The sequence below is a fragment of the Gopherus evgoodei genome, chromosome 6, assembly GCF_007399415.2.
Source record: "Gopherus evgoodei ecotype Sinaloan lineage chromosome 6, rGopEvg1_v1.p, whole genome shotgun sequence".
In the NCBI taxonomy this organism is placed as follows: Eukaryota; Metazoa; Chordata; order Testudines; family Testudinidae; genus Gopherus; species Gopherus evgoodei.
In genome coordinates this window covers 32,122,536-32,146,897 of record NC_044327.1, presented here as the reverse complement: position 1 = coordinate 32,146,897, position 24,362 = coordinate 32,122,536, and the positions used below count along the sequence as shown (strand labels likewise).

The 24,362-nt window shown below is 42.7% G+C and overlaps 1 protein-coding gene across 1 annotated transcript in view; it reads left to right on the top strand.

Moving 5' to 3' along the window:
* The window catches only part of SLC24A2 (solute carrier family 24 member 2), a 189,697-nt gene extending 168,597 nt beyond the window's left edge, over nt 1–21,100 (top strand). Inside the window, 3 exon segments of the mRNA XM_030567450.1 lie at nt 7,300–7,389; nt 7,912–8,078; nt 13,218–21,100. Of these exon segments, the coding sequence (XP_030423310.1) occupies nt 7,300–7,389; nt 7,912–8,078; nt 13,218–13,467 (507 nt within the window). The 3' untranslated portion in view covers nt 13,468–21,100.
* The last annotated feature ends 3,262 nt before the right edge of the window (nt 21,101–24,362 follow it).

Genomic DNA, 24,362 nt, shown 5'->3' with positions numbered 1-24,362 from the left:
CTAATTCCCTCCCTGCAGATGGAAATTACTCATATGCCTATATGGGGAGAGCTGTGCTCCAGAGAATGGAGGGACAGAGGCTGCATGTATCAGACATCTTACATTCTGCAATGATAGTTCACATGGAAACTGCAGGATTCACGTAGGAGCTCATGGTTTGATCTGAATGCACCGTCTGAGGAAGTTACTGCTTGGAGAGTTTTGCTAAGTTAAGATTAAGGCTGTAGTAGTTAAGGCTAAGATTTTTGTCATGGTTATTTTTACTAAAATTCATGGACAGGTCTCAGGCAATAAACCAAAATTCACAGGGCAGCCCGTGACCTGTCGGAGACTTTACTCAAAACAATCGGTGCCCGGGGCTAGGTAGGGGAAAGGAATGGAGTCCCATGGGGTCGGGGACTAACAAGCTGAGCACCCCACAATGGCAGGGTGCACAGCCCTCACTTCAGAGTTGGCCACAGCTGCGGGACAGGGGTGTGCTGCCCTGGCTGCAGCCTCCGCCAAGCCCTAGATGCAGCCGGGGTGGCATACTGCCCTGGGAAGCTGTGAAGGGGGGTGAGCGGCCCCAGCTGCAGCCCCCGCCACAAGCAGAAGGGCAGGGGCTGCAAGGTCCTGGTTCCAGCCCCAATTGCAGGGCAGGGGCACACAGTTCCGCCTCCAACCCTGGCTTCAGCCCCAACAGCTGAAACCCAAGAAGTCATGGAAGTCTGGTAAAGTCACAGAATCCGTGACTGCCGTGACCTCTGTGACTAAATCGTAGCCTTACCTGTAGTCTGTGGGCATAAAAATTAAAAGTGAAGCTAAAAGGAGTTTCACAGAGAGAAGTGCTGTAGAGTCAAGCCACAATTACAAGCTAGACAGTGGAACCAGTATTCCCAATGGAGAGCACTTACGCACAGAAGCAGTCCTAGTGATCATTCACATAAGCTTGTAAAACATTACCATTGGCTCATTAAAAATATTCTGATGTGAGTGAGAGCCAAAACAACAGTGACTTTAAGGAATGTTTGTTGTTTAAAATCTAAATCATAGAAGGTTATGGTTGGAAGACACCTCAGGAGGTCATCTAGGCCAACCCCCTGCTCAAAGCAGGACCAACACCAACTAAATCATCCCAGCCAGGGCTTTGTCAAGCCGGGCCTTAGAAATCTGTAAAGATGGAGATTCCACCATCTCCCTAGGGAACCCATTTCAGTGCTTCACCACCCTCCTAGTGAAATAGTTTTTCCTAATATCCAACCCAGACCTCCTCCACATCAACTTGAGACTATTGCTCCTTGATCTGTCATCTGCCACCACTGAGAACAGCCTAGCTCCATCCTCTTTGGAACTCCACTTCTGGTAGTTGTTGTCCTTGTTGAACCTCATCAGATTTCTTTTGGCCCAATCCTCCAATGTGTCTAGGTCACTCTGGACACTATCCCTACCCTCCCGTGTATTTACCTCTTCCTGCAGCTTAGTGTCATCCACAAACTTGCTGAGGGTGCAATCCATCCCATCATCCTGATCATTAATAAAGATGTTGAACAAAACCAGCCCCAGGACCAACCCTTGGGGCACTCTGTTTGATACCAGCTATCAACTAGATATTGAGCCATTGATCGCTACCTGTTGAGCCTGATGATCTAGTCAGCTTTCTATCCACCTTATAGTCCATTCATCCAATCTCTAGTTCTTTAACTTGCTGACAAGAATTCTGTGGGAGACTATATCAAAAGCTTTGCTAAAGTCAAAGTATATCGCATCCACCACTTTCCCCATATCCACAGAGCCAGTTATCTCATCATAGAAGGTAATCAGATTGGTCAGACATAACTTGTCCTTGGTGAATCCATGTTGACTGTTCCCGATCACCTTCCTCTCTTCCAAGTGCTTCAAAATGGTTTCCTTGAGGACCTGCTCCATGATTTTTCCGGGGACTGAGGTGAGGCTCACAGTCTGTAGTTTCCCGGATTCTCCTCCTTCTCTTTTTTAAAGATGGGCACTATATTTGCCTTTTTCCAATCGTCCAGAACCTCCCTCGATCGCCACAGGTTTTCAGAGATAATGGCCAATGGCTCTACAATCACATCAGCCAACTCCCTCAGCACCCTTCGATGCATTAAACCCAGGCCCATGGACTTGTGCATGTCCAGCTTTTCTAAATAGTCCATAACCTCTTCTTTCACCACTGAGGGCTGCTCACCTCCTCCCCATACTGTGCTGCCCAGTGCAGCAGTCTGGGAGCTGACCTTATCTGTGAAGACTGAGGAAATAAAAGCATTGAGTACTTCAGCTTTTTCCACATCATCTGTCACTAGGTTGCCTCCCCCACTCAGTAAGTGTCCCACACTTTCCCTGACCTTCTTCTTGTTGCTAACATACCTGTAGAAACCCTTCTTGTTACCCTTCACATCCCTTCCTAGCTGCAACTCCAATTGTGCTTTGACCTTCCTGATTACACCCCTGCATACTCCTCCCTAGTCATCTGTCCAAGTTTCCACTTCTTGTAAGCTTCCTTTTTGTGTTTAAGCTCATCAAAGATTTCTCTGTTAAGGCAAGCTGGTCACCTGCCATATTTGCTATTCTTTCTGCACATTGGGATGGTTTGTTCCTGCACCCTCAATAAAGCTTCTTTAAAATACAGCCAGCTCTCCTTGACTCCTTCTCCACTCATTTTAGCCTCCCAGGGGATCCTGCCCATCAGTTCCCTGAGAGAGTCAAAGTCTGCTTTTCTAAAGTCCAGGGTCTGTTTTCTGCTGCTCTTCTTTCTTCCTTTTCTCAGGATCCTGAGCTCGACCATCTCATGGTCACTGCTGCCCAGGTTGCCACCCTCTTCTACTTCCTCTACCAATTCATCCCTGTTTGTTAGCAGCAGGTCAAGAGAAGCATGGCCCCTAGTCGGTTCCTCCAGCACTTGCACCAAGAAGTTGTCCCCAACACTCTCCAAAAACTTCCTGGATTGTCTGTGCACTGCTGCATTGCTTTCCCAGCAGATGTCAGGGTAACTGAAGTCCCCCATGAGAACCAGGGCCTGTGATCTGGAAATTTCTGTTAGTTGTCCAAGAAAGACCCGTCTGACTCATCCTCCTGGTCTGTGGTCTATAGCAGATGCTCATCATGACATCACCCTTCTTGCTCTCACCTCTAAACTTAACCCAAAGACTCTCCACAGGCTTTTCTGCAGTTTCATACTGGAGCATTGAGCAATCATACTGCTCTCTTACATACAGTGTAACTCCTCCACCTTTCCTCCCCAGCCTGTCCTTCCTGAACAGTTTATACCCATCCATGACAGTGCTCCAGTCATGTGAGTTACTCCACCAAGTCTCTTTTATTCCAGTCACATCATAGTTCTTTGGTTGTGCCAGGACTTCCAATTCTTCCTGCTTGTTTCCCAGGCTGCTTGCGTTCATGTACAGATGTGATGGTTCCTCCCATAAGGCTTTATGGGAATATGACATAACTGGAATATGTTTTATGCTGCCTGTGCCATGTAACATATCTCTGTAAAGGTTATGGTCTACTATATCTATTCATCCTATTTGTACACATATTATCATTTTGTACTTGAGGTTAAGAATATTGAAGTAAGTAAGCTTTGTGAGGCATTTGGTCATCTTCTTTAGGAAGGAATTCACAAGGTTAAGTACCCAATCAGGAAGCACTTGTGGAACAATGCATCTTGGAATGCTCCAGTCCATATAAGAAGTCGTCGTGGAGACGTGCAAGATAACATGTGGACAGTGGCTTCTGCCTGTAAAGACTGTGAGTCATGCATGGACATGTGACTTGCCCAGGTGACTCCAAAACTCCATCTTGGAGCTGGACTTTGCATAGGAGTGAGGAGGGGGTCTCCACCCACAAAAGAAAGTCTATTTAAACCTCTGGGAGACCCCTCCTTTTGTTCTTCAGCTAGCTAAATGGAGAGCCTCTCCACCCCACCCACCCCCAGGATACTGAAAGAAACTGGAGTAAAGGACAGAGACTGCAAGGGATGTGAGTTATTGCGGGACCCAGGCTAAAAGGAGATTAGTCTGTAAAAGGGAGCATTCTGGAACTGGTGAGGATCTTATCTGTATTCAGTTTGATTAGACATAGATTTGCACATTTTATTTTATTTTGCTTGGTGACTTACTTTGTTCTGTCTTTTATTACTTAGAACCACTTAAATCCTACTTTCTGTATTTAATAAAATCACTTTTTACTTATTAATTAACTCAGAGTATGTGTTAATACCTGGAGGAGCAAACAACTGTGCATCTCTCTCTCTCAGTGTTATAGAGGGTGAACAATTTATGAGTTTACCCTGCATAAGCTTTATACGGGGTAAAACGGATTTATTTGGGTTTAGACCCCATTGGGAGTTGGGCATCTGAGTGCTAAAGACAAGCACACTTCTGTGAGCTGTTTTCAGGTAATCCTGCAGCTTTGGAGCAAGTAATTCAGACCCTGGGTCTTTGTTGGAGCAGATGGGAGGGTCTGGCTCACCAAGGCAGGGTGCTGGAGTCCTGAGCTGGCAGGGAAAACAGGAGCAGAGGTAGTCTTGGTACATCAGTTGGCAGCTCCCAAGGGGATTTCTGTGATCCAACCCATCACAACAGGCACCTAAGATAACTAGCCGATTGCCCTACTTTCTCAGTGTGAATCAAGAGGCCTCCCCAGTTGTACTCTCCTCCTTGTGTTTCCTTCCAGTATCCCACTTCCCCACTTATCTCTGGGCTTAGGTCACCCCGATGAACCTAGTTTAAAGTCCTCCTCACTAGGTTAGCAAGCCTGCCTGCAAAGATACTCTTCCCTCTCTTTGTTAGGTGGATCCCATCTCTTCCTAGCAATCCTTCTACCTGGAACAACATCCCATGGTTGAGGAATCCAAAGCCCTCTCTCCAACACCACCTGCATAATCATGCATTTGCTTCCACAATTCAATGGTCTCTACCTGGGCCTTTTCCTTTAACAGGGAGGATGGATGAGAACACAATTTGCGCCTCAAACTCCTTTATCCTTCTTTCCAGAGCCATGTAGTCTGCAGTGATCCACTCAAGGTCATTTTTAGCAGTATCATTGGTGCCCACATGGAGCAGTAGAAAGGGGTAGCGGTCCAAGGGCTTGATCCATCTCGGCAGACACTCCAACCCATCCTGAATTCTAGCTTCAAGCAAGCAGCACACTTCTCGAGTTTCCCGGTCTGGAAGGCAGGTGGATGACTCTGTCCCACTTAGGAGGGAGTCCCTGACCACCACCACTCATATCCTCTTCTTAAATGTCATGATCTTGGAACTCCCATCCCTAGGACAATGCATTCCATGCCTTCTGGTTGATGGGGGTCTCCTTCTGGTCCCTTCCCTCAGATGACTCTTCCAAACCATTCTCCGCCATAATACCTGTGCAGAGAGCCTGAAAACGGTTTCTTACCTCTATCTGCATTGGGGGTATGTGGGTTCTCCTCTTCCTTCTTCTGGAGGTCATATGTTGCCAACTTTATTCCCTGTTCTGCACTGCCCTCTCTGATTCTTCAGCAAACTGTGCCTGCAGTACCAAATGTGATTATTCCAAACAGAATTACGATCAAGATTGCTCTGCCAAACTAGTTAACTTAAGCTCTCCCTTTTAAACAGGTATGACTTGCTTAAAAGGCAGTCGGGATGATGAATGACACTGAAAGGCACAGAGACCAAAATAAGTAATGAATTTTAATAAAACCCATTAATTTGTTGTGAGAATACTGTACATTCAAAGCTTGACATTAGTAAAGGAGAAATCCTAATTAAAAATGAGTCTGCTTTGGTGTGATATAGATTTTGGAACTCATTAATGGGCTTCAAAGACATTATTGTGTGTACAGGTTTACCTTTCTTTTATAATGAACCTCTCTACAAAACAAAGCAAAGGGGTTTCACAGTAACCAGTACATCTTAATTGCATCCTACTATGTTAATTGAAAATAAAAGGGTTGTTTTTCAAGTAAAATATGATGAGCTAAAATCTTCGAAATGTACCTTTTTAGCATTTTGGACTCTGCAACAACCTTTGTGGTTGTGCAAAAAGTACATTCTCACTATAGAATTTGTTGGCAAAAAGTAACATTTTATATTAATTCTACCTGGAATATTTTGAGTGTGTGCACGTGGCCTTGAGGATGGGGCAGTCGCCTGCATTCAGAAGACCTAGTTTCAATTCTCATTTCTAGCCTGCTAGATTACTTTGGGCAAATCGCTTCACCTCCCTGTGTCTCAGTTTCCACATCTGTAAAACAGGGATAATGATACTCATGCTTTGAGACCTCAAGATAAGGACTAGCTTGACTATGAATAACTTTTATTCACAAAGAATCACTACAAAAGTGGAAAATGGCTCTAAAGAATATCATAGACTGTTACAGCTGTCTTCCACTTTCAAACTGATTCCTTATGAACCATTAGAGGAGTGAAGTTCTGGAACAGCCTTCCAAGGGGAATAGTGGGGCAAAAGACATATCTGGCTTCAAGACTAAGCTTGATAAGTTTATGGAGCGGATGGTATGATGGGATAGCCTAATTTTGGCAATTAATTCATCTTTGATTATTAGCAGGTAAATATGCCCAATGGTCTGTGACGGGATGTTAGATGGGGTGGGATCTGAGTTACTACAGAGAATTCTTTCCTGGGTGCTGGCTGGTGAGTCTTGCCCACATGCTCAGGGTTTAACTAATCACCATATTTGGGGTTGGGGAAGATTGGCAGAGGCCCTGGAGGTTTTTCACCTTACTCTGCAGCGTGGGGCACGGGTCACTTGCTGGAGGATTCTCTGCACCTTGGGGTCTTTAAACCATGATTTGAGGACTTCAATAACTCAGACATAGGTTAGGGGTTTGTTACAGGAGTGGGTGGGTGAGATTCTGTGCCCTGCATTGTGCAGGAGGTCAGACTAGATGATCATAATGGTCCCTTCTGACCTTAAAGTCTATGAGTCTATGAATAAAAGTTATTTGGTAAATTCAAAGTCAGGGCCCTGATTCAGTAAAGCACTGAAGCAAATTTCAACCTAAGAATATACAAAATGAATGGCAAACCAATATTTACTATAGAGTATGATCAGGATCATCACTATGGCTCTGATATTACAGTCCTGATGTAGACTATTTTCCTATTGAAGTCAGCAGGAGGTTTGCCTTTGTAAGAACTGCAGGATCAGGACATGCAGAGGTTCAGCTACTTAATCCTCTTCTAACTTTCTTAGATCACTATATGTTTGTAATTCTGAATTTGTTTAGGGACTGTATATGCATTGGTCAATATTTAACATCAATGCACACTCTTTCTGTTTTATTTCTCTTTCAGTCCTCCAGGAAATTTTTTCCTGTCACATTCTTTGGAGCAATCACTTGGATAGCAGTTTTTTCTTATTTAATGGTCTGGTGGGCACATCAGGTAAGAGAATGATAAAGGTGTGGAATGTAATTGTCCTATGTGTCTCAGTTTTCAGAGTAGCGGCCGTGTTAGTCTATATCTGCAAAAAGAACAAGAGTACTTGTGGCATCTTAGAGACTAACTAATTTATTTGAACATACGCTTTCGTGGGCTACAGCCCACTTCTTCAGATGCATAGTTATGTGTCTCAGTTTGTGACTAGTCATTTAGGGCCACTTCTCCCCTTACTGACTGCTTCATTAATAATATAAATGTGTTCTTTTTCTCCCTACTAGCAGTAAGTATTAGAAGAGTCATTCAGTCAGCAGGGTCATCTTGATGGTTTAATTCCAAAACTCAAAAATGTCATGTTCCAAAAACTTGGGAGCGTATTCTACTCTCTTTCCATTGGCATCCTACCAAAGACTGAGGCTAGAATATGCCCCTAGGTGATTTTCCATTTTAGCCAACTTTACAGCAAAGAATGCCCATTCCTCCCATGACCTCTCTGCATTCTTTTGTACTTTTCTCAATACCTTTTAGGTTGGCGAGACCATTGGCATTAGTGAAGAAATCATGGGATTGACTATATTAGCTGCAGGCACCTCTATCCCTGACCTAATTACCAGTGTTATTGTGGCACGGAAAGGCCTAGGTGATATGGCAGTATCCAGCTCTGTTGGAAGCAACATCTTTGACATCACAGTGGGGTAAGTAGTGCACAAAGATAATTATGGCTAAGTTATAAAAACTTAAATGTTTTGTCATAGTGTTAGCTACCATTGCTTTCTGCACTTTTGCATGTAACAAATAGATTTCAAAATACAGTATCTTACACATGCAACATGCTTTACTGTCATGATTTGTATCAAGGTTACTGTATAATCAGGTCAAAAGTGAATATTTGTTAAATAAGTTTGTTATGAATCAGTTGTTTGAGCCTCCATTTTTCAGTTTGTTTGTTTAAGGGACCATTCAGTCAGGTAAATTTCACATTTTAAAAATCTTTAAGAATATTGTTGCAGGTATGTTTAAAGCATGCTTCGCTTTAGTCGGCAGTTTGGGATTTGCCCTTTTTGTTCATACTGTTTCCATGCTACAGCTGTCTGTGTGATCAGTGATCATGAATGCTTTTTTGTTCTTGCAGTGCCTGCCAGACTGTAGTCAGTACCACTGAGTGTTCCACCGTCCAAATAAATCCTGACAAACCCAGACACACAAGTGCTGATTCTGTTTTTCTAAGGCCTCTTCACATAGTTCTGACAGTGAAGGGACGCCTTAAAGTGGGGAGAAATGGCACCCTGAGAATACACTCTGTGCAGAGGGCTTCCCTGGCAACTATAGAGCAAAAGGGTTCTACACCGGCCCTGCTTCCAGCCCCTGGTATAATGGTGATCAGGGGTATGGACAGGTGTAATGCATTGTTTCCCCCCATCGGGGCCATGGGAAGCTGAGCACAAATTAGGGTGACCAGACAGCAAGTGTGAAAAATCGGGACAGGGGATAGGGGGTAATACGTGCCTACATAAGACTAAGCCCCAAATATCAGGACTATCCCTATGAAATCAGGACATCTAGTCACCCTAACACAAGTTAAAGGCTCCTTGAGGTTGTTTTAACTTACATCAGGGTCAAGCAGGTTCCTGGCTACCTCAAAATACAGGAAGGGGTGGGAGGGTTCAAAGTCACCTTAGCCCCCCCATCTCTGCCCTAAGACTAAGAACTGAGAATCTGGCCACCTCTAATATCACCATCTCCAAAGTTATTTGTTTGCCATCAGATGTCAGCAGGAGGAGATTTCACATTATATTTTTGATAATCAGATTGATTCTAATGTGCAAATAACAGGTTATTGGGCCAAATTCTCCTCTCATTGACATCCTCCAGTTCAACACCACTGATATCAACTGAGTTACACCAGCATCACTGAGGAAAGAATATGGCCCATAAAGTGTTGTCTCTCTTAACAAGATAAAGTGCTGTCATGGGAGAAACTTAAAATAGTATTTGAGTGGAGACTAAACAAACTGTGGGATTGAGTCGTCTCCATGCAGAATTTCCATTTCTGTACTGACTCATAGGAACAAACATATACCACCATTGCCCACTTAGTATTTTGGGTAAAATTGTGGTTACTGCAGGGTACGAGGCCCAATCCTCTTCCCCACACCTCCGGATGAGTACATATATAAGGCCAGATTCTGCTTTGTGCAGTTCAATCGGACATTCCTATGTCGTTGCACACTCACTTTCTGCAATGTGAAGGGTTTTGCCAAAAAATTCTGGGAATTCTTTAGGCAGATCTTTGTCCCCTTAAATGCGTTGTGTGTAAGACCCCTGACACACAGGGGTAAGACCCCTGACACACAGCACACTTAAGCTGAGAGTATTTGGCTGATAGAACATTACCCTTGGTGAAGGGACAGCGTAACACCCTAACACTCAGTGTAAGGGGCACTCAAGCAATCCCAGCTCCCAGAACAACCTTGGCAGGCCATCAGCAGCTGAAGCAACGTAGAGCAGTCCTGGAGATGCTCTAAATTACACCACTGGCTGGGCTGGTACAGAACAGTCTCCAGAAATTGGAGAGGAGTACAAGTGGTTTCTTTATATCACCACCTGTCAGCTGCCCCATCACTTTGGGCTCAGCTGAAACTCTGGACCTCACTCTTCATTAGTATGGTGAACCAGTGGCATGTTTTGTTTTTAAATAATCAACTCATAAATATAATACCTACGCACATTAAATCACTAAGCGTCCTCAGTGCATTTACTTAGAACGTAGGCCATGGACATATTGCAAGAAGTTTCTTTTTGCAATATTCAGATGTAGGCTTTTATTTTCCTCAATTTTTTTAGCTTTTATCTCTGGAAAAGTAAGGTGCCTTGTATATCTTGGAAGATCTGCTATAGTTATGATTAAAAATGGCAGAATTCAGCTGTATTTCAAGTTTAGTTACTACTCAGGCTGTAAAAAATTATTCCCATTTGATCAAGTTAGTCACAGATGATATAGTTTGAATTATGTGAGCTTCAGACATTTTTTTTACCTGTTCAAAGCTCTGCTAAACTCCTGTCAATTGCTTAAATATTTATTCCTATTTGACATATTCCAGAGTAATGTTGCCTCACACTGTAGCAACAGAATGGAAAATGCAGTAACATCAAGCACAGAAATAGAAGTTAAGCTTAAGTGCAAACATTTTTGCATAGTGTTATATTCTAGGTGTGGATCAAGAAGCCTTGAGGGCCAAAACATGAGGGCCATTGCTGCTCCAACTTGCCCAGGCTCCACTGCCTGAGAATCAGAGGTTCTGTGTTCTCCTCTCTTCCGGGTGCAGATCTGTGACACTGCTTGGATCTACTGCCCATTTGGCAATCAGGCTGTTTGGTATGATCTCAAGGGCTAGGTTTCTCCCCAGCTGATTGAAAGGAACAAATGGCATGGGCCACACAGCTTACAGACAGCCTCCTAGCTGATAGCTGCAAGCTGTGAGGCAGGCAGGAAACACTCCCTTGTGACCAAGAGCTCTTGGCAATTGGTGGAGGAAGAGGAGGGAGTCCCCTAGATATCTCCACTTCTGTCTCCTACACAAAATAACCTAGTTGCTTATTTGCAAGTTATGAGACCCTGGTCCTTCACCCTTTGCAGAAGCTTGTGGTTGGAATAGCCTGAGTAGGGATCAGAGAGAAGACTGGGAAAATGTGAAAAGAGGGTCAAGAAAGTATAGGATACTTGGGAGCATGGAGAACTCATTTACATTAATTCCCTGTGCACTCATCAGCTCCACACCTCTCAATAGTGGAGAGGACAGCAGAAAAGTAGTAGTAAATATTTATATTTTGGAAGTGCCCAAAGGGCTGCATTGTGCTAGGTCAGGGGTCAGCAACCTTTCAGAAGTGGAGTGCCGAGTCTTCATTTATGCACTCTGATTTAAGGTTTCACATGCCAGTAATAAATTTTAATGTTTTTAGAAGGTCTCTCTCTATAAGTCTACATATTATATTACTAAACTATTGTTGTATTGTAAAATGTTTAAGAAGCTTCATTTAAAATTAAATTAAAATGTTGATCTTACACCGCTGACCCACTCAGCCTGCTGCTGGTCTGGGGTTCTGTTCACCTAGGCTGGCAGTGGGCTGAGCGGGGCCTGCGGCTGGGACCCCAGCTGACAAGGGTCCGGCAGCCAGAACCCCAAACCGGTTCAGCCCACTGCCGTTCAGGGGTTCCATCTGCTGGCTCCTGCCAGCCAGGATCCCGGCTGCTGGACCCGCTCAGCCCACTGCCGGTCTGGGATCCCAGCCCTGCCCAGACAGAGTGGGTACCTACCTTCTCCCTGGTTCTGGCCCATCCTCTTCCTCTCTCTGCACTTAGCTGAGGGTGGGAGTGCACTGAGCACAGGGCTGGGGGTGAAGGGTCTGGCTAGGAGCTAGAATGAGGGAGGGGGCTCAGGGTTGGGGCAGGAGGTTTGGGTGTGGGGCACTTACCTGGGCAGCTCCCATTTGGTGTGAGGGGTGCAGGTGGTAATGTGGGGGGAGTGCAGGAGCTCCCGTTTGGTGCTCAGGGTGGGGATGTGGGGGGGTGCATGGGGTAAGGGAGGGCTGGGTATGTGCAGGGGATGCAAGAGCCAGGGCACAGGGCTGGGGGCATGTGAGGGGGGTGCAGGTGTCAGGGCGGGGGGGGAGACTGGGTATTTGTGCAGGTGCCAGAGTCAGGGATAGGGTCATGAGGGGGTGAAGGAGTCAAGCAGAGGGTTGGGTGTGTATGAGGGGGGTACTGGGCTTGGGGCAGGGGCTTGGGGTGTGTGCGGGGCACAGGGCTCAGGGCACAGGCCTGGGGGGTGTGCGGGGCACAGAGCTCAGGGCAGAGGGCTGGGTGTGTGTGAGGTGGGGTCAGGGCAGGGGGCTGGAGAAGATATGCCCCTATTCCACCACCACCCTTCCCCAAGGTCCTGACCCCTCTTCTTCTCTGCCTCTGGCAGGAGCAGCAAGCACGCTGACTCCACTCTTCCCCGACCCCCTCCCTCACAAGGGCAATCAGCTGATCAGCCGGCAGGAAGGGAGGGACAGGAACCCAGCACACTGCTGGAAGAGACAGGGGAGCCAGCAGAACCAAGCTTCTGCCCCCCTGTATCTTGCCCCCGCGGGAGGGGGCTGAGGGCAGAAAAGAGCAGACTGGGCAGGATTTTTAATGGCATGCTGCTGCCTGCCGGGACTCGCATGCCGTCTTTGGCACACATGCCGTAGGTTGCCGACCCCTGTGCTAGATGCTATGCAGACACAAAAAATAGGCTATCCCATTCTCCTCACCACCTTGTACAGTGGGCCCAGTCTTCTACAACCTGCCAATCTGTGCCTTGGCCTTTTCTGGAGGTAACTGCTGAGAAACAGGATGTCTGCCAGCCTAGCCACACCTGCTGCTCAGCCTGATCTAGTTCATCCCCCAAGGCCCAGTACAGAATTTTTCTTTTTAGTATCAAGTATCAGAGGGGTAGCCATGTTAGTCTGGATCTGTAAAAGCAGCAAAGAGTCCTGTGGCACCTTATAGACTAACAGACGTTTTGGAGCATGAGCTTTTGTGGGTGAATACCCACTTCGTCGTGCATCTGACGAAGGGGGTATTCACCCACGAAAGCTCATGCTCCAAAACGTCTGTTAGTCTATAAGGTGCCACAGGACTCTTTTTAGTATGTTACCTAATGCCTCTCTTATTGTGTCCCTGCACTTACCTATTAGATGGGCTTCATTATGTTTAAATCAACAGCTTTATGTTGAAGTGCCTCCAAAGTATACTTAATACCACTTTTTGTTTCTCTATGGCATTTCCAATTTCTCTTTGTGTTTTTCAGTCTTCCCCTTCCATGGCTCCTGTATGCTGCAATTAACGGCTTCGCTCCGGTGACTGTCAGCAGCAATGGATTGTTCTGTGCTATCGTCCTCCTCTTCATCATGCTACTCTTTGTCATCCTCTCCATTGCACTCTGCAAGTGGAGGATGAATAAATTCTTGGGCTTCACTATGTTTGGTCTCTATTTCATATTCCTGATCGTCAGTGTCCTTCTGGAAGACAAAGTAATCTTGTGTCCCGTCTCCATCTAGTAGGAAGTGCCGTTTCTTGAACAAAACAAATATCTGCAATGGACAGCATCCCCTGAGAATAAACAGTGGATCCACAACCCTTACAAAAATAAAGAGGATAAAAAGGGCTGGATTTAAAGTGGAAAAATTATTCAGCTGATGCATTTGCTGCTGAACAAAACAGTTACATGTAAGAAGTGAGATCAGCTACCTTTAGGCTTCTTTGCATGGTACTTGGAAGATCTCTGTTCACTGGCAGAGGTCCTGTATGTGTGTTATAGCAATGCAAGTTATTATATATACTACACATATGCTATGTTTCCCTGTATCTCTCTTTCTCTATATTAATATATGCCTACATGCAGAAACAAAGAATAATAGATACATGCAGATATAACCTTGCAAGGAGAATGCTAGTTCCATTTCAGGGAAGCACAAACCTCTAGTTGGGGATTTATGTAGTTACCCGTTGAATGTATCAGTGGAAGATGTTAGCCAACAGCATCTGCATGAGTAACAGATACAAAAGGATGCACACATCTCTTCATTCAGATGGATTCATATGCTGTGAGCTTGCGCACATTTTGGACATCTACACTGCGGACCTTTAGAAGCCCTTGGCAAAGTGAACATGATGTTTCAATAGAATCCTGCTAAACTCTGCAGGGTCCAGACACTCTGGCTCTAGCATGATGGTGAACTGTAGGCTGACTCATGATAGTCAATGGTGAAACCCAAACTGGGGATTTGTGGCCTCTTCTAGCATCATCCCAGCATGCAAGTAGAAAACACGAATAAATGAATTCACTACTTTTCTATAGTGCAGCAATACTATAAATAGTACCAATGTCTTTCTGATGCTATTACCACTGTAGGCTTGCCTTTTCATATAAGAAAGAAGGCTGGATTTGTTTGTGTGTAGTATTTCATATAAAATTTAGATGCAGCTGCATGATGGGAAGCTGCCTACTTGCTGAAGTGAATATCCTTTTACAGAATATTTTCCACCATTATTTGCTGTGAATAAGTCCTTCACTGTTGCATACTTTCTTATCAGCTTTGGGACAGATCCTCAGCTGATGTAAATTGTCACAGCTCCATAATGAAGTTATGATAACTTATTCCAGTTGAGGGCCTGCCCCTGTAAGTCTGAGAATTTAGCAAGGGGGATCTAACAATTGTATTATGGAGGGGTTGCAGGTTGAAACCCAGGCAGAAATCTTCTAGAGTTGCTGAAGTGGTAGCATGTGTTAATTATGGAGGTCTAAGGGGACCCATGAAAGAAGAGAGCCCATTCCTGCTCAGATTGAAATCATGAGAGGAGAAGCAGGTCCAAAATTAGAACAAAAAAGCCCCAGGAAAGAGAGAAAAATCAGTGTTCCTACAGAAAAAGATTGTACATCTCCTATAGTTGGATATAAAATGGGACACTTGAAACCTGAGTAAAAATTATTTTGCGTAATGCCTGTTTGTATTTCAAGGTCTGTGTTTGGTTAGAGTTCATGCAATTTCATTTTGTATCTGTTTTCCAGAAGTGACCCATTTCAGAGTTGTTTCTGGTTTAAATCCCACCTGCAGTGGAAATACGCTGCCCAGGACTATGAACAGAGGGTTCAGCACATTTTGGTTGGTTGATTGTTCTGATGTTATGGCCATGTTTTCTTTCTATATCTCATGCTTTCAGCACTTTTGCCCCTCATTGTATTCCTTGTATGTATGTTTATATCTCTACATAACTATATCTGCATAGAGCATAAAAACGGAGAAAACAGTAGATCAAACAGTAAGAAATATATATTTATAACAAAAAGAAAAAAGTACATATTATTAAAGTTAAGATATTAATGAACAAAAGCAAGAAGATTAGGAGTTACAGTTACTATAGAGTCTGCTACTCACTTCTTGTGCCTAGGATTTAATACCCAGGTACAGAATTGCATACAAAGCCAGATTCTGCTCCTAATTACACACCTGCAGTGCCTTTTGCATTTTTAGTGGCACTCGTGCCTGTGTAACTGTGAGCAGAAGTTTGCCCGGTGTATTTCATATCCCCTATTGCTCTGAAATCCCCTGATCTGTGCTGCAATTTTACCTACAGTAGTGCCACTGGCACTGCTCACTATTTTTTCATGAAGATGCAGTTCTGTAAAAGCAGGTGTACATACTTATAGTGACCTCAGCAGAAAGCAATGGCAGTCCTGTGAGGAAAAAATGCAGGGCCCAAATTCTGAACTCAGTTACACCAATAAAGTCCCACTGATCTCAAGGGGTTTTCACAGCTATAAGGGAGGGTAGAATTGGCCCTAACTCTTGTATGTATCCCGAGGGAACCACCAAATCCTTTGTGATATCTCAGATGACAATACTCACAGTAGCTTTATCAAACAAAAACAAAGTTTTCAAGTGGCCCCTAGAGCTTTTTCCCTAAGATGAGAGGAATAAAAAGAGCTGGTGACCACAAAGAATATGTGCAGGACTGTGTCAGTGTGTTGAACCTTTAAGTAAGGTGTATTTGTAATCATACACAATATACTGAGATGCACAAACTCACAAGAGGACACGCATTTTGCTGAAGTTACAATAAATATCTGAATAGTACCAGAAACATCTAGCAAGGTGCACTGTGATGAAAAGTCTCTTCTGCAGTACTATGAAACAACTCATAGGACTGTACTTTAAAGCAGACACATTATGTTTCAAATGAGATTTAAAATCTTCTTACACTGGAATAGGTGAGTCACTCCTTCAAGTGATATTCTTTCCCTGTTAGAAAATGACATTGACCTTGAATTGCTGGCCCAGGTGGACATACCCCAGGTTCAATGTCTGACATTTCCTGAAAAGCCTAACAGTTTCCTGCAGCGGTTTTTCCCCTTTAGCCAGGAGGTCCTGGTGCAGGCACAACACTGAAAGGAGAAATTCAGGGAGGTAGAAAGGAGGGAGACGAGAAATCTGACAAAAAATTATACATTTTTAATTCAAAAGAAAGTTAGAATTGACCTGTATAATTAAACAAACTAGTGAAACATATTTATTCAGGCTGATCTTCCAAGCATTACTTATTCCACATATATGCAGATTAGCGTGTATGTCAAATGTTTGCACAGCCACATGAGATATAAATAGGATCAGGCAGTCAAAACTAACAGAAAAACTAGCAAGCAAGCAGTGGCTACAGAGGTAAATGTAATGCAATGATGGATTGCTATTTAGTAGGAGATTATCTTTCAGGCGTGGCACAGAAATCATTTTATAAAGACAGGAAGTATGTAATGTTCAGGTAGTCCTATACCAACAGAGCAGGCTTACAAAGGCATTTGCCATTTAGTTTTTTTTTTTAAAAAGTTCAGACACACCAGTTTGACATTTAAAACAATAAAACACACAAACCAGATTCTGATCTCAGTTCAGTGCACTAAAGTTCTCAGTGTAGTTACTCCACATTTAGACTAGTGCATCTACCATCAGAATCTGTTCCACACTCAGAAGGGGAAAAGCCGCCATTCCTATTTACATCTATAACAGGAGTTGCAATAAGAGAGCTGGGACGTGCTCTGGAGAGTAAAGTCATTAGCAGCTGAATATGACACAGTATTGTGGCATGGTGGAGAAAGAACAATAATTTTTTCAAGATAATATTCAGTGAAAATGTTTCAGTCCAATGGTCACATAGACAATTCCAAGGACAATTTTTGAGTAGGCCTAGTGACTGGGATACTGTAACTGCATTTGTGTGCTATGTTAAAATACCTGACTCATTCTTTCCCTTTCAAGGAAGTTGGTGGTGTTAGTTTGCCTCTGCCAACACATTCGTCTTGGAAGGTATTAAAAGTGATTCCCTGCCCCTCCCCAAGAATAACAAAACATGCAGCTTCTGCTGCCTGTGTCTATCAGGCAAATCCTTGTTCAAATGATAATGCAAATTTGCATAGCTCCACTAACTTCAGGGGAACTATGCCAGTTTCTACCATTTGAGGATCTGGCCCCATATTTGCAAAATTCTGTTTAGGTCCTATAAGTGTTTGCTAGTAGCAAACAACTGTGCTGGGAACTCTGGGGTACGTAATTTGGATACGTGGAACTGTGGTGCTTGGAGACACTGTGGTGTCAAGATGCAAAAATCTTTGCAGGAACAAACAGTTCAGGCAACATTAACTGTAGCATTTTACTGTGAGCCAGTTTAGTTTCCAAATGCCTGTCTGTATTCTGCTTGTTTGTTCAATTGATCTGTCTACATATTCCTAGAGCACAGAATTAAAATACACCGGTGACACAAGTTATTCAGATGCTTATCAAGAGATCATATATAATATCTGTTATGGTAATGCACCTACCATATAGTGTCCATAACATACTCTAAAGAATGTTGTGGTCACTATACTTGTATTATTGTTATCACTATATGTGAAGCTTTTACATATGATTACCCTGAATTCTATAAAGATCTGAAGTACCTAGAAATCTTTTTAAATGGGATATTTTATGCAGCTATCATTTTGCCCACTGTGTCTTTCAAGAAATGTGGCTGCTGAACAGTGATTCTGCAAAATGGCATTATGTCATTCCATATTTATTGTGGCTCATTGATTTTATAACATGTTTATTTTCTGTCAGCCCTAAAACTCAGCCTGGGATCTGAGATTCAAGCTTTGTTCTTTATTTCTCATACATCATCATCTGTAATAAAGTTTCTGCAGGCCAAATTAGGCTTTCAGTGACATTTAGGCAACTGCATTGCCTTCTGTAATGTTACATTACACAGGTTGGATTGGAATGTAGTAAACACTTGCTGATGCACAGAAAGGAATAGAATCCAACTCGCTCATTAATAACTGTATTGGTTGTGCAAGGCTAATGGGAGTAGAAAAAAAATGTAAGTACCTTGGAGCTCTGACTTCATGAAGGTCTATTAATATGCTGTTCGATATTATAAGCAAACAGGCTGGGACAAATTTTGTTCCATTATACCCGTACTGAAATCACTGCGGATGCAAAGGTGTAAATGAGAGCAGAATTGGACTTAATAGATGTAACAAAAAATTTAAAATATTTATTTGACTATTGTTATTTTATGAAATGCTGTTTATTCATGTAAACCTTGTGAAAAAAAATTAACAAGGAATTGGGAAAGACTGAGATCATTTTGTTGAGTAAATTATGCATGCTCCCTGAAAGAAGAGTTAGACCCCACTAGTTTTAGATACTGAGTCTTACTATGCCGACCAGTCCAATATTTGGCCTAATATTATCTTGCTCTCAACTAGTCAGTTCATTGAAGCTAATGGATTTGCATGAAGGTATGAATCAGGATACACCATGTCCAGGGGTGAAATCTAGGCCCACTGAAATCAACAGAAATGTTGTCATTTATATCTGTGAGGCCTGGATTTTACCCCTGGAATTTTTTGTGGTTTTGACACACAGGCAAAACAGATGTAATTGTAATGGAAGTTGTGTGCATTTACTGAAGAGAAAAATATACAACATAATATATATACATTGGAAATGCTTCAGGAACAGTTTAGAGTATACAGTCAACACATACAAATAGATGTAATAGTTTAAACACTTGTATTTTGAGAAGTTATTTTCCTTCCCTTGTAAATAAGATGAAGCAGTTAATAAAATTGATAGTGTGTGTGTTTTTCTTGGACCAATTGATTCTGTTTAATATTTTCTTGTTTCCTAGGAAGCTTAATATGAGTGAGGTGGGTAGCCTGAGGAATCGCAAATATATAAAATAATTTGAATAACTTTGGCCTAGAAGTTTTTGGTCCTAATTTGAGCACATAAGGTTGATTCAAGTTGTTCATAAGTTTTGCACTGACCTTCTGCACAGAAGTTAATTTCACTCATCAAAATTATCCTTCTTAATTTGTTACCAAAGGTACAGAAATGTCAGTGTATCGGTCTTAATCATTTCTTGTATGAAGGAAAGCAAGAAGCAGCCACCAAAACTTTCCAGACCAAAGTTATACAAAGCATTGTACCCATACGACATAAATGTAAGACACAGTCCCATACTCCTTATGTAGACAAAGCTCATACTAGGCCTTTTGTGTGTTTTTACTCATGATTTCATGAAGACTAAATAGCCCTAAACAAGATGTCGTACAGAATAAGAAGTTTATATATATATATACCTTATGTACAGTAGGTTTACCCATTCCTAACACATATATATGCGCATACATGCACTTTGTATATGAGTTAGGAGTGGGTAACTACTGTATATGAGTATAGAGTTACAGCAAATTCTCCCTATCATCAAACCAGAGTAAACCAAATGAAATTTGTATGTATGTTTAAAGATATTGCACTTTATAGTATTTTATGTTGCATAATTTTCTTAGTGTAAAGCAAAGCCATTTAAAAAAAGGCAGCTCATTTTTTGATTCTGAATATGGGCATTAATTTTTAAATAATCTACTATGCATCTCTGTTACTTAATGTTTAATATAAAATATTAAGTCAATCATCATATGTTAGCAAAGTGCTGACACTTTCTTACAAATACACAACAATCCTATCTTCTGATGAAAAAAAGACAAAACAGGAATCAAATGTTAATGTGGTAATTAACAAAATGACCTCAGATAGGTAGAATAACACATATACGTTGGGCCATATTCTACCCTTAGTCACACAAGCACAACTTTACTAAAGACAATGAGATAAGAGAAAGTAGAATTTGCCCATATTCTTAATGTTTACAGCATGACTTTAAAAAATGATGTGCATTATTTTTGCAGCAAGGCATTTATATCCTGCAGCAATCCTGCAGTCCATGTACACCCAAAAGTTTTGGGGTTGCAAAGAATTAAGTCTCAGGCGTAATATGACAATTAATTCACATCACTACTCTAATATATTCCCCAAATGAAACCTCAGTAAAATAAGCACCTTGTGTTTTAAATTTACAGAAACTAAGATACTTCTATCACAATTCCTACGGTATTTAATTCTCCAGAGTCAGACTATCTGCTGAAAAGCAACAACTTTGAAATTATTGTCAAAAATAAACATTGTAGATGTTACTTTTTTGTTTTTGTTATCTGGTCTCAGTTCCTCATAAGGGGCCTACTCCTGCAATCCTAAAGCCAATAAGACTACTTACAGGAATAAGAACTACTTAAGTTAGTAGGGATTTGCAAGATCAGCCCCATATGTTGTCACTTGAAAAATTTAGTAGTATGTTATAAATGACAACTAGATGTTATTTTTGTAATAAACTATTTTTTTTAAATGCAGCAGTTTTCAAACTCTTTGTTCCTTTATTTTTAACTTAAAGGAAAAGAAAGCTGGAGCCCTAGCCTTATTTATTTATGTAAAATAATCTTTTGTCATGGAAAACAGACTTGTGTAGCCCCGAGATAATTACAAGCTTGTGTGTGTGTGTTGATCATTATTCACTGAATGAAACTGTACTATAACTCTGCATTGATATATTCTCTGAATACAAGTTTGTATATAGTATGAAAGCTATATTTATTTACACATAGGCTCTTGGAAATAATCCCTTGCTGTCAAATGTACTACTTCACTATAATTACAGAACTTTTCACTGTGCTTGTGTATTCTCTTTCACACTAATGTATCATCCTTGTACTACTGATAATCAGCTCCTCATGTAAGTCACTTTATGTAACTAAGTCTTCTGAGTGTGAAATATAAAAAAAGACTTAAACGGATGTCATTTTGTTTAGTATTCTTTCTGTCTTGATTCTCTCATTACAGCTCTGAACAATTCACGTTAAACTATTTATAGTTACTTTATAATGATATCAGAATTGGGGGACGGATTAGATGACCTCTCCAGGGTTCCTCAAGTCCTACATTTCTATGATTTCTATTATAAATGTAGGTTATTATTAATTATTTGCATTAAAATAGCACCTCGTTGCCTCAACAGAGGCTGAAGCCCCATTGTGATACATTCTGTGCATACAGACAGTAAACAAAAGTCCATGCCTCAAAAAACCTAAGTAGACAATATGGAGAAAGGGTCATAATAAGGAGATATTATTATCCCAATTTTACAAATAAGGAATTGAGGCACAGAGATCAAGACTGGGATTCAGCATGGTATTTAAGCATGGGCCTAACATTCAGCTATCGAGCAGTTCTACTTATGTCAGTGGGAAAAGTTAATTAATTTGGCGTTTACACAGACTTAAACATTTTGTTGAATCAGAGCCTAAGTGATCTGTCCAGCATCCCACAGGAAATCTGTGGCAGGAGGTGGGAGTCAACTGAGGTCTCTTGACCCTCAGTCCAATGTCTCACAAGAGCATCCTTCCTCGGGTAAGGGCAGACCTAAATTATACCTGGCAAATGCACAGATTGGTATATAGGTAGGGTGTGGAATTATCGTATAGAGCTATGAGCACAGGTACTTGGGCACGCCGATTCTACAAAAGAAGAGCAGAGAACTAGCAAGTTAATAGGTTCAGAGCCCTTAGGCTGAATTTTTCCAAATTGCTAATATGCACTTGCAAATTCTATAGACCTCAGACTTCTAATGCTTTGTGTGTCTATTAAACTTCCACACCCAGCTAGCAGATGGCAGCAACTTTGAACATTCTACCTTGTGCATTTCACAGTGCTCATTTATTTGCAGGATGACATCTGGCAGACGTCCTCTGGGAGAGGCAGTGTAGTAGGAATTCTGGGCAGCTGCCAGCCCTTTAGATCTCTAGCACAGTACATAGTGAGAACCAGTTTAAATAAAGTTAATCAAGGATGAAGTAGCTTCCGGGAGCTATAATGCAACTGGCTCCTGGATAGTTCACTGGATGAACGGAGACCATAGGACACTTGGTGAACTCCCTGGTGTTTTGAGGAATCCTAGAAAGTGCATTAGCATTGTGGGCAAGGGAGAGTGTCCAGACTGATGTCACTTAACAGGCTTGGGCCTGCTTTTCACCTGGGCCTATAAGTCATAGTAACCTATGAAGGACTAGACTGTGGCTTTAACCACACAGCCTTAAGTAGAGAGAGATGGAGAACCACACAGCCGAGTTGGAGTACCAGAAAAACTGTGCTTCCACTAGCCCAATCCCTGCTGGGACTGCTCCCTGCACACAGGAGATGTGCAGCTCATATTAGGCTGGCCTAGAATGTTCTCCTGGAAACCCCACCCTCACTCTCACTACTCTTTTCCCCAGGTTCATCCTTGGAGTGCGGGGGCAGCTCTTGTGAGCTTGTGTGGCAGTTCACAAGAGCTTTCCCCCAAGGGTAGAGAGACTGGGTGCACCTTCATGCTTGTCCTTGCATAACCATGCAAGGGCCAATCACAAACTCGGCCAAAATGCTTCACATCTTTATAGGACCACAAAGCAGTCCTCCCCTCTGTGGGGATTTTTCTCACAGTCACACACCCACTGGGTTTAATGCCCCTCTGTTTTGTTTAAGGCCAAGCTGATAGAAAATGGGAGTGGTATATGAGCAAAGTGTCCTATATTCATGAGCAAATGGCTCAGCAGCTGACAAGCACAACTCACCACTATCTGCCTAGCCCATTCATCATGTATTAAGTAGATAAGAACAGTCCCTGAATGACAGAGGCAACCTAGTGACAGAGGATGTAGAAAAAGCTAATGTACTCAATGATTTTTTTGCCTCTGTCTTCACAAACAAGGTCAGTTCCCAGACTGCTGCACTGGGCAGCACAGTATGGGGAGAAGGTGACTAGCCCTCTGTGGAGAAAGAAGTGGTTCGGGACTATTTAAAAAAACTGGACTAGCACAAGTCCATGGGGCCGGATGCACTGCATCCAAGGGTGCTAAAGGAGTTGGCAGATGTGATTGCAGAGCCGTTGGCCATTATCTTTGAAAACTCATGGTGAATGGGGGAGGTCCAGGATGACTGGAAAAAGGCTACTGTAATGCCCATCTTTAAAAAAGGGAAGGAGGAGGATCCAGGGAACTACAGGCCAGTCAGCCTCACCTCAGTCCCTGGAAAAATCACAGAGCCTGTCCTCAAGGAATCAATTCTGAAGTACTTAGAGGAGAGGAAAGTGATCAGGAACAGTCAGCATGGATTCACCAAGGGCAAGTCATGCCTGACTAACCTAATTACCTTCTATGAGGAGATAACTGAGTCTGTGGATGAGGGGAAAGCAGTGGATGTGTTATTCCTTGACTTTAGCAAAGCTTTTGATACGGTCTCCCACAGTATTCTTGCCAGCAAGTTAAAGAAGTATGGGCTGGATGATTGGACTATAAGGTGGATAGAAAGCTGGCTAGATTGTTGGGCTCAGTGGGTAGTGGTCAATGGCTCCATGTCTAGTTGGCAGCTGGTTTCAAGCGGAGTGTCCCAAGGGTCGGTCCTGAGGCCGGTTTTGTTCAATATCTTCATTAATGATCTGGAGGATGGCGTGGATTGCACTCTCAGCAAGTCTGCAGATGACACTAACCTGGGAGGAGTGGTAGATACTCTGGAGGACAGGGATAGGATACAGAGAGACCTAGACAAATTAGAGGACTGGGCCAAAAGAAACCTGATGGTCAACAAGGACAAGTGCAGAGTCCTGCACTTAGGATGGAAGAATCCCATTCACTATTACAGACTAGGGACCGAATGGCTAGGCAGCAGTTCTGCAGAAAAGGACCGAGGGGTTACAGTGGACAAGAAGCTGGATATGAGTCAACAGTGTGCCCTTGTTGCCAAGAAAGCTAACAGCATTTTGGGCTGTATAAGTAGGGGCACTGCAAGTAGATCGAGGGATGTGATCATTCCCCTCTATTCGAAATTGGTAAGGCCTAATCTGGAGTACTGTGTCCAGTTTTGGGCCCCACACTACAAGAAGGATGTGGAAAAATTGGAAAAAGTCCAGCGGAGGGCAACAAAAATGATTAGGGGGCTGGAGCACATGACTTATGAGGAGAGGCTGAGGGAACTGGGATTGTTTAGTC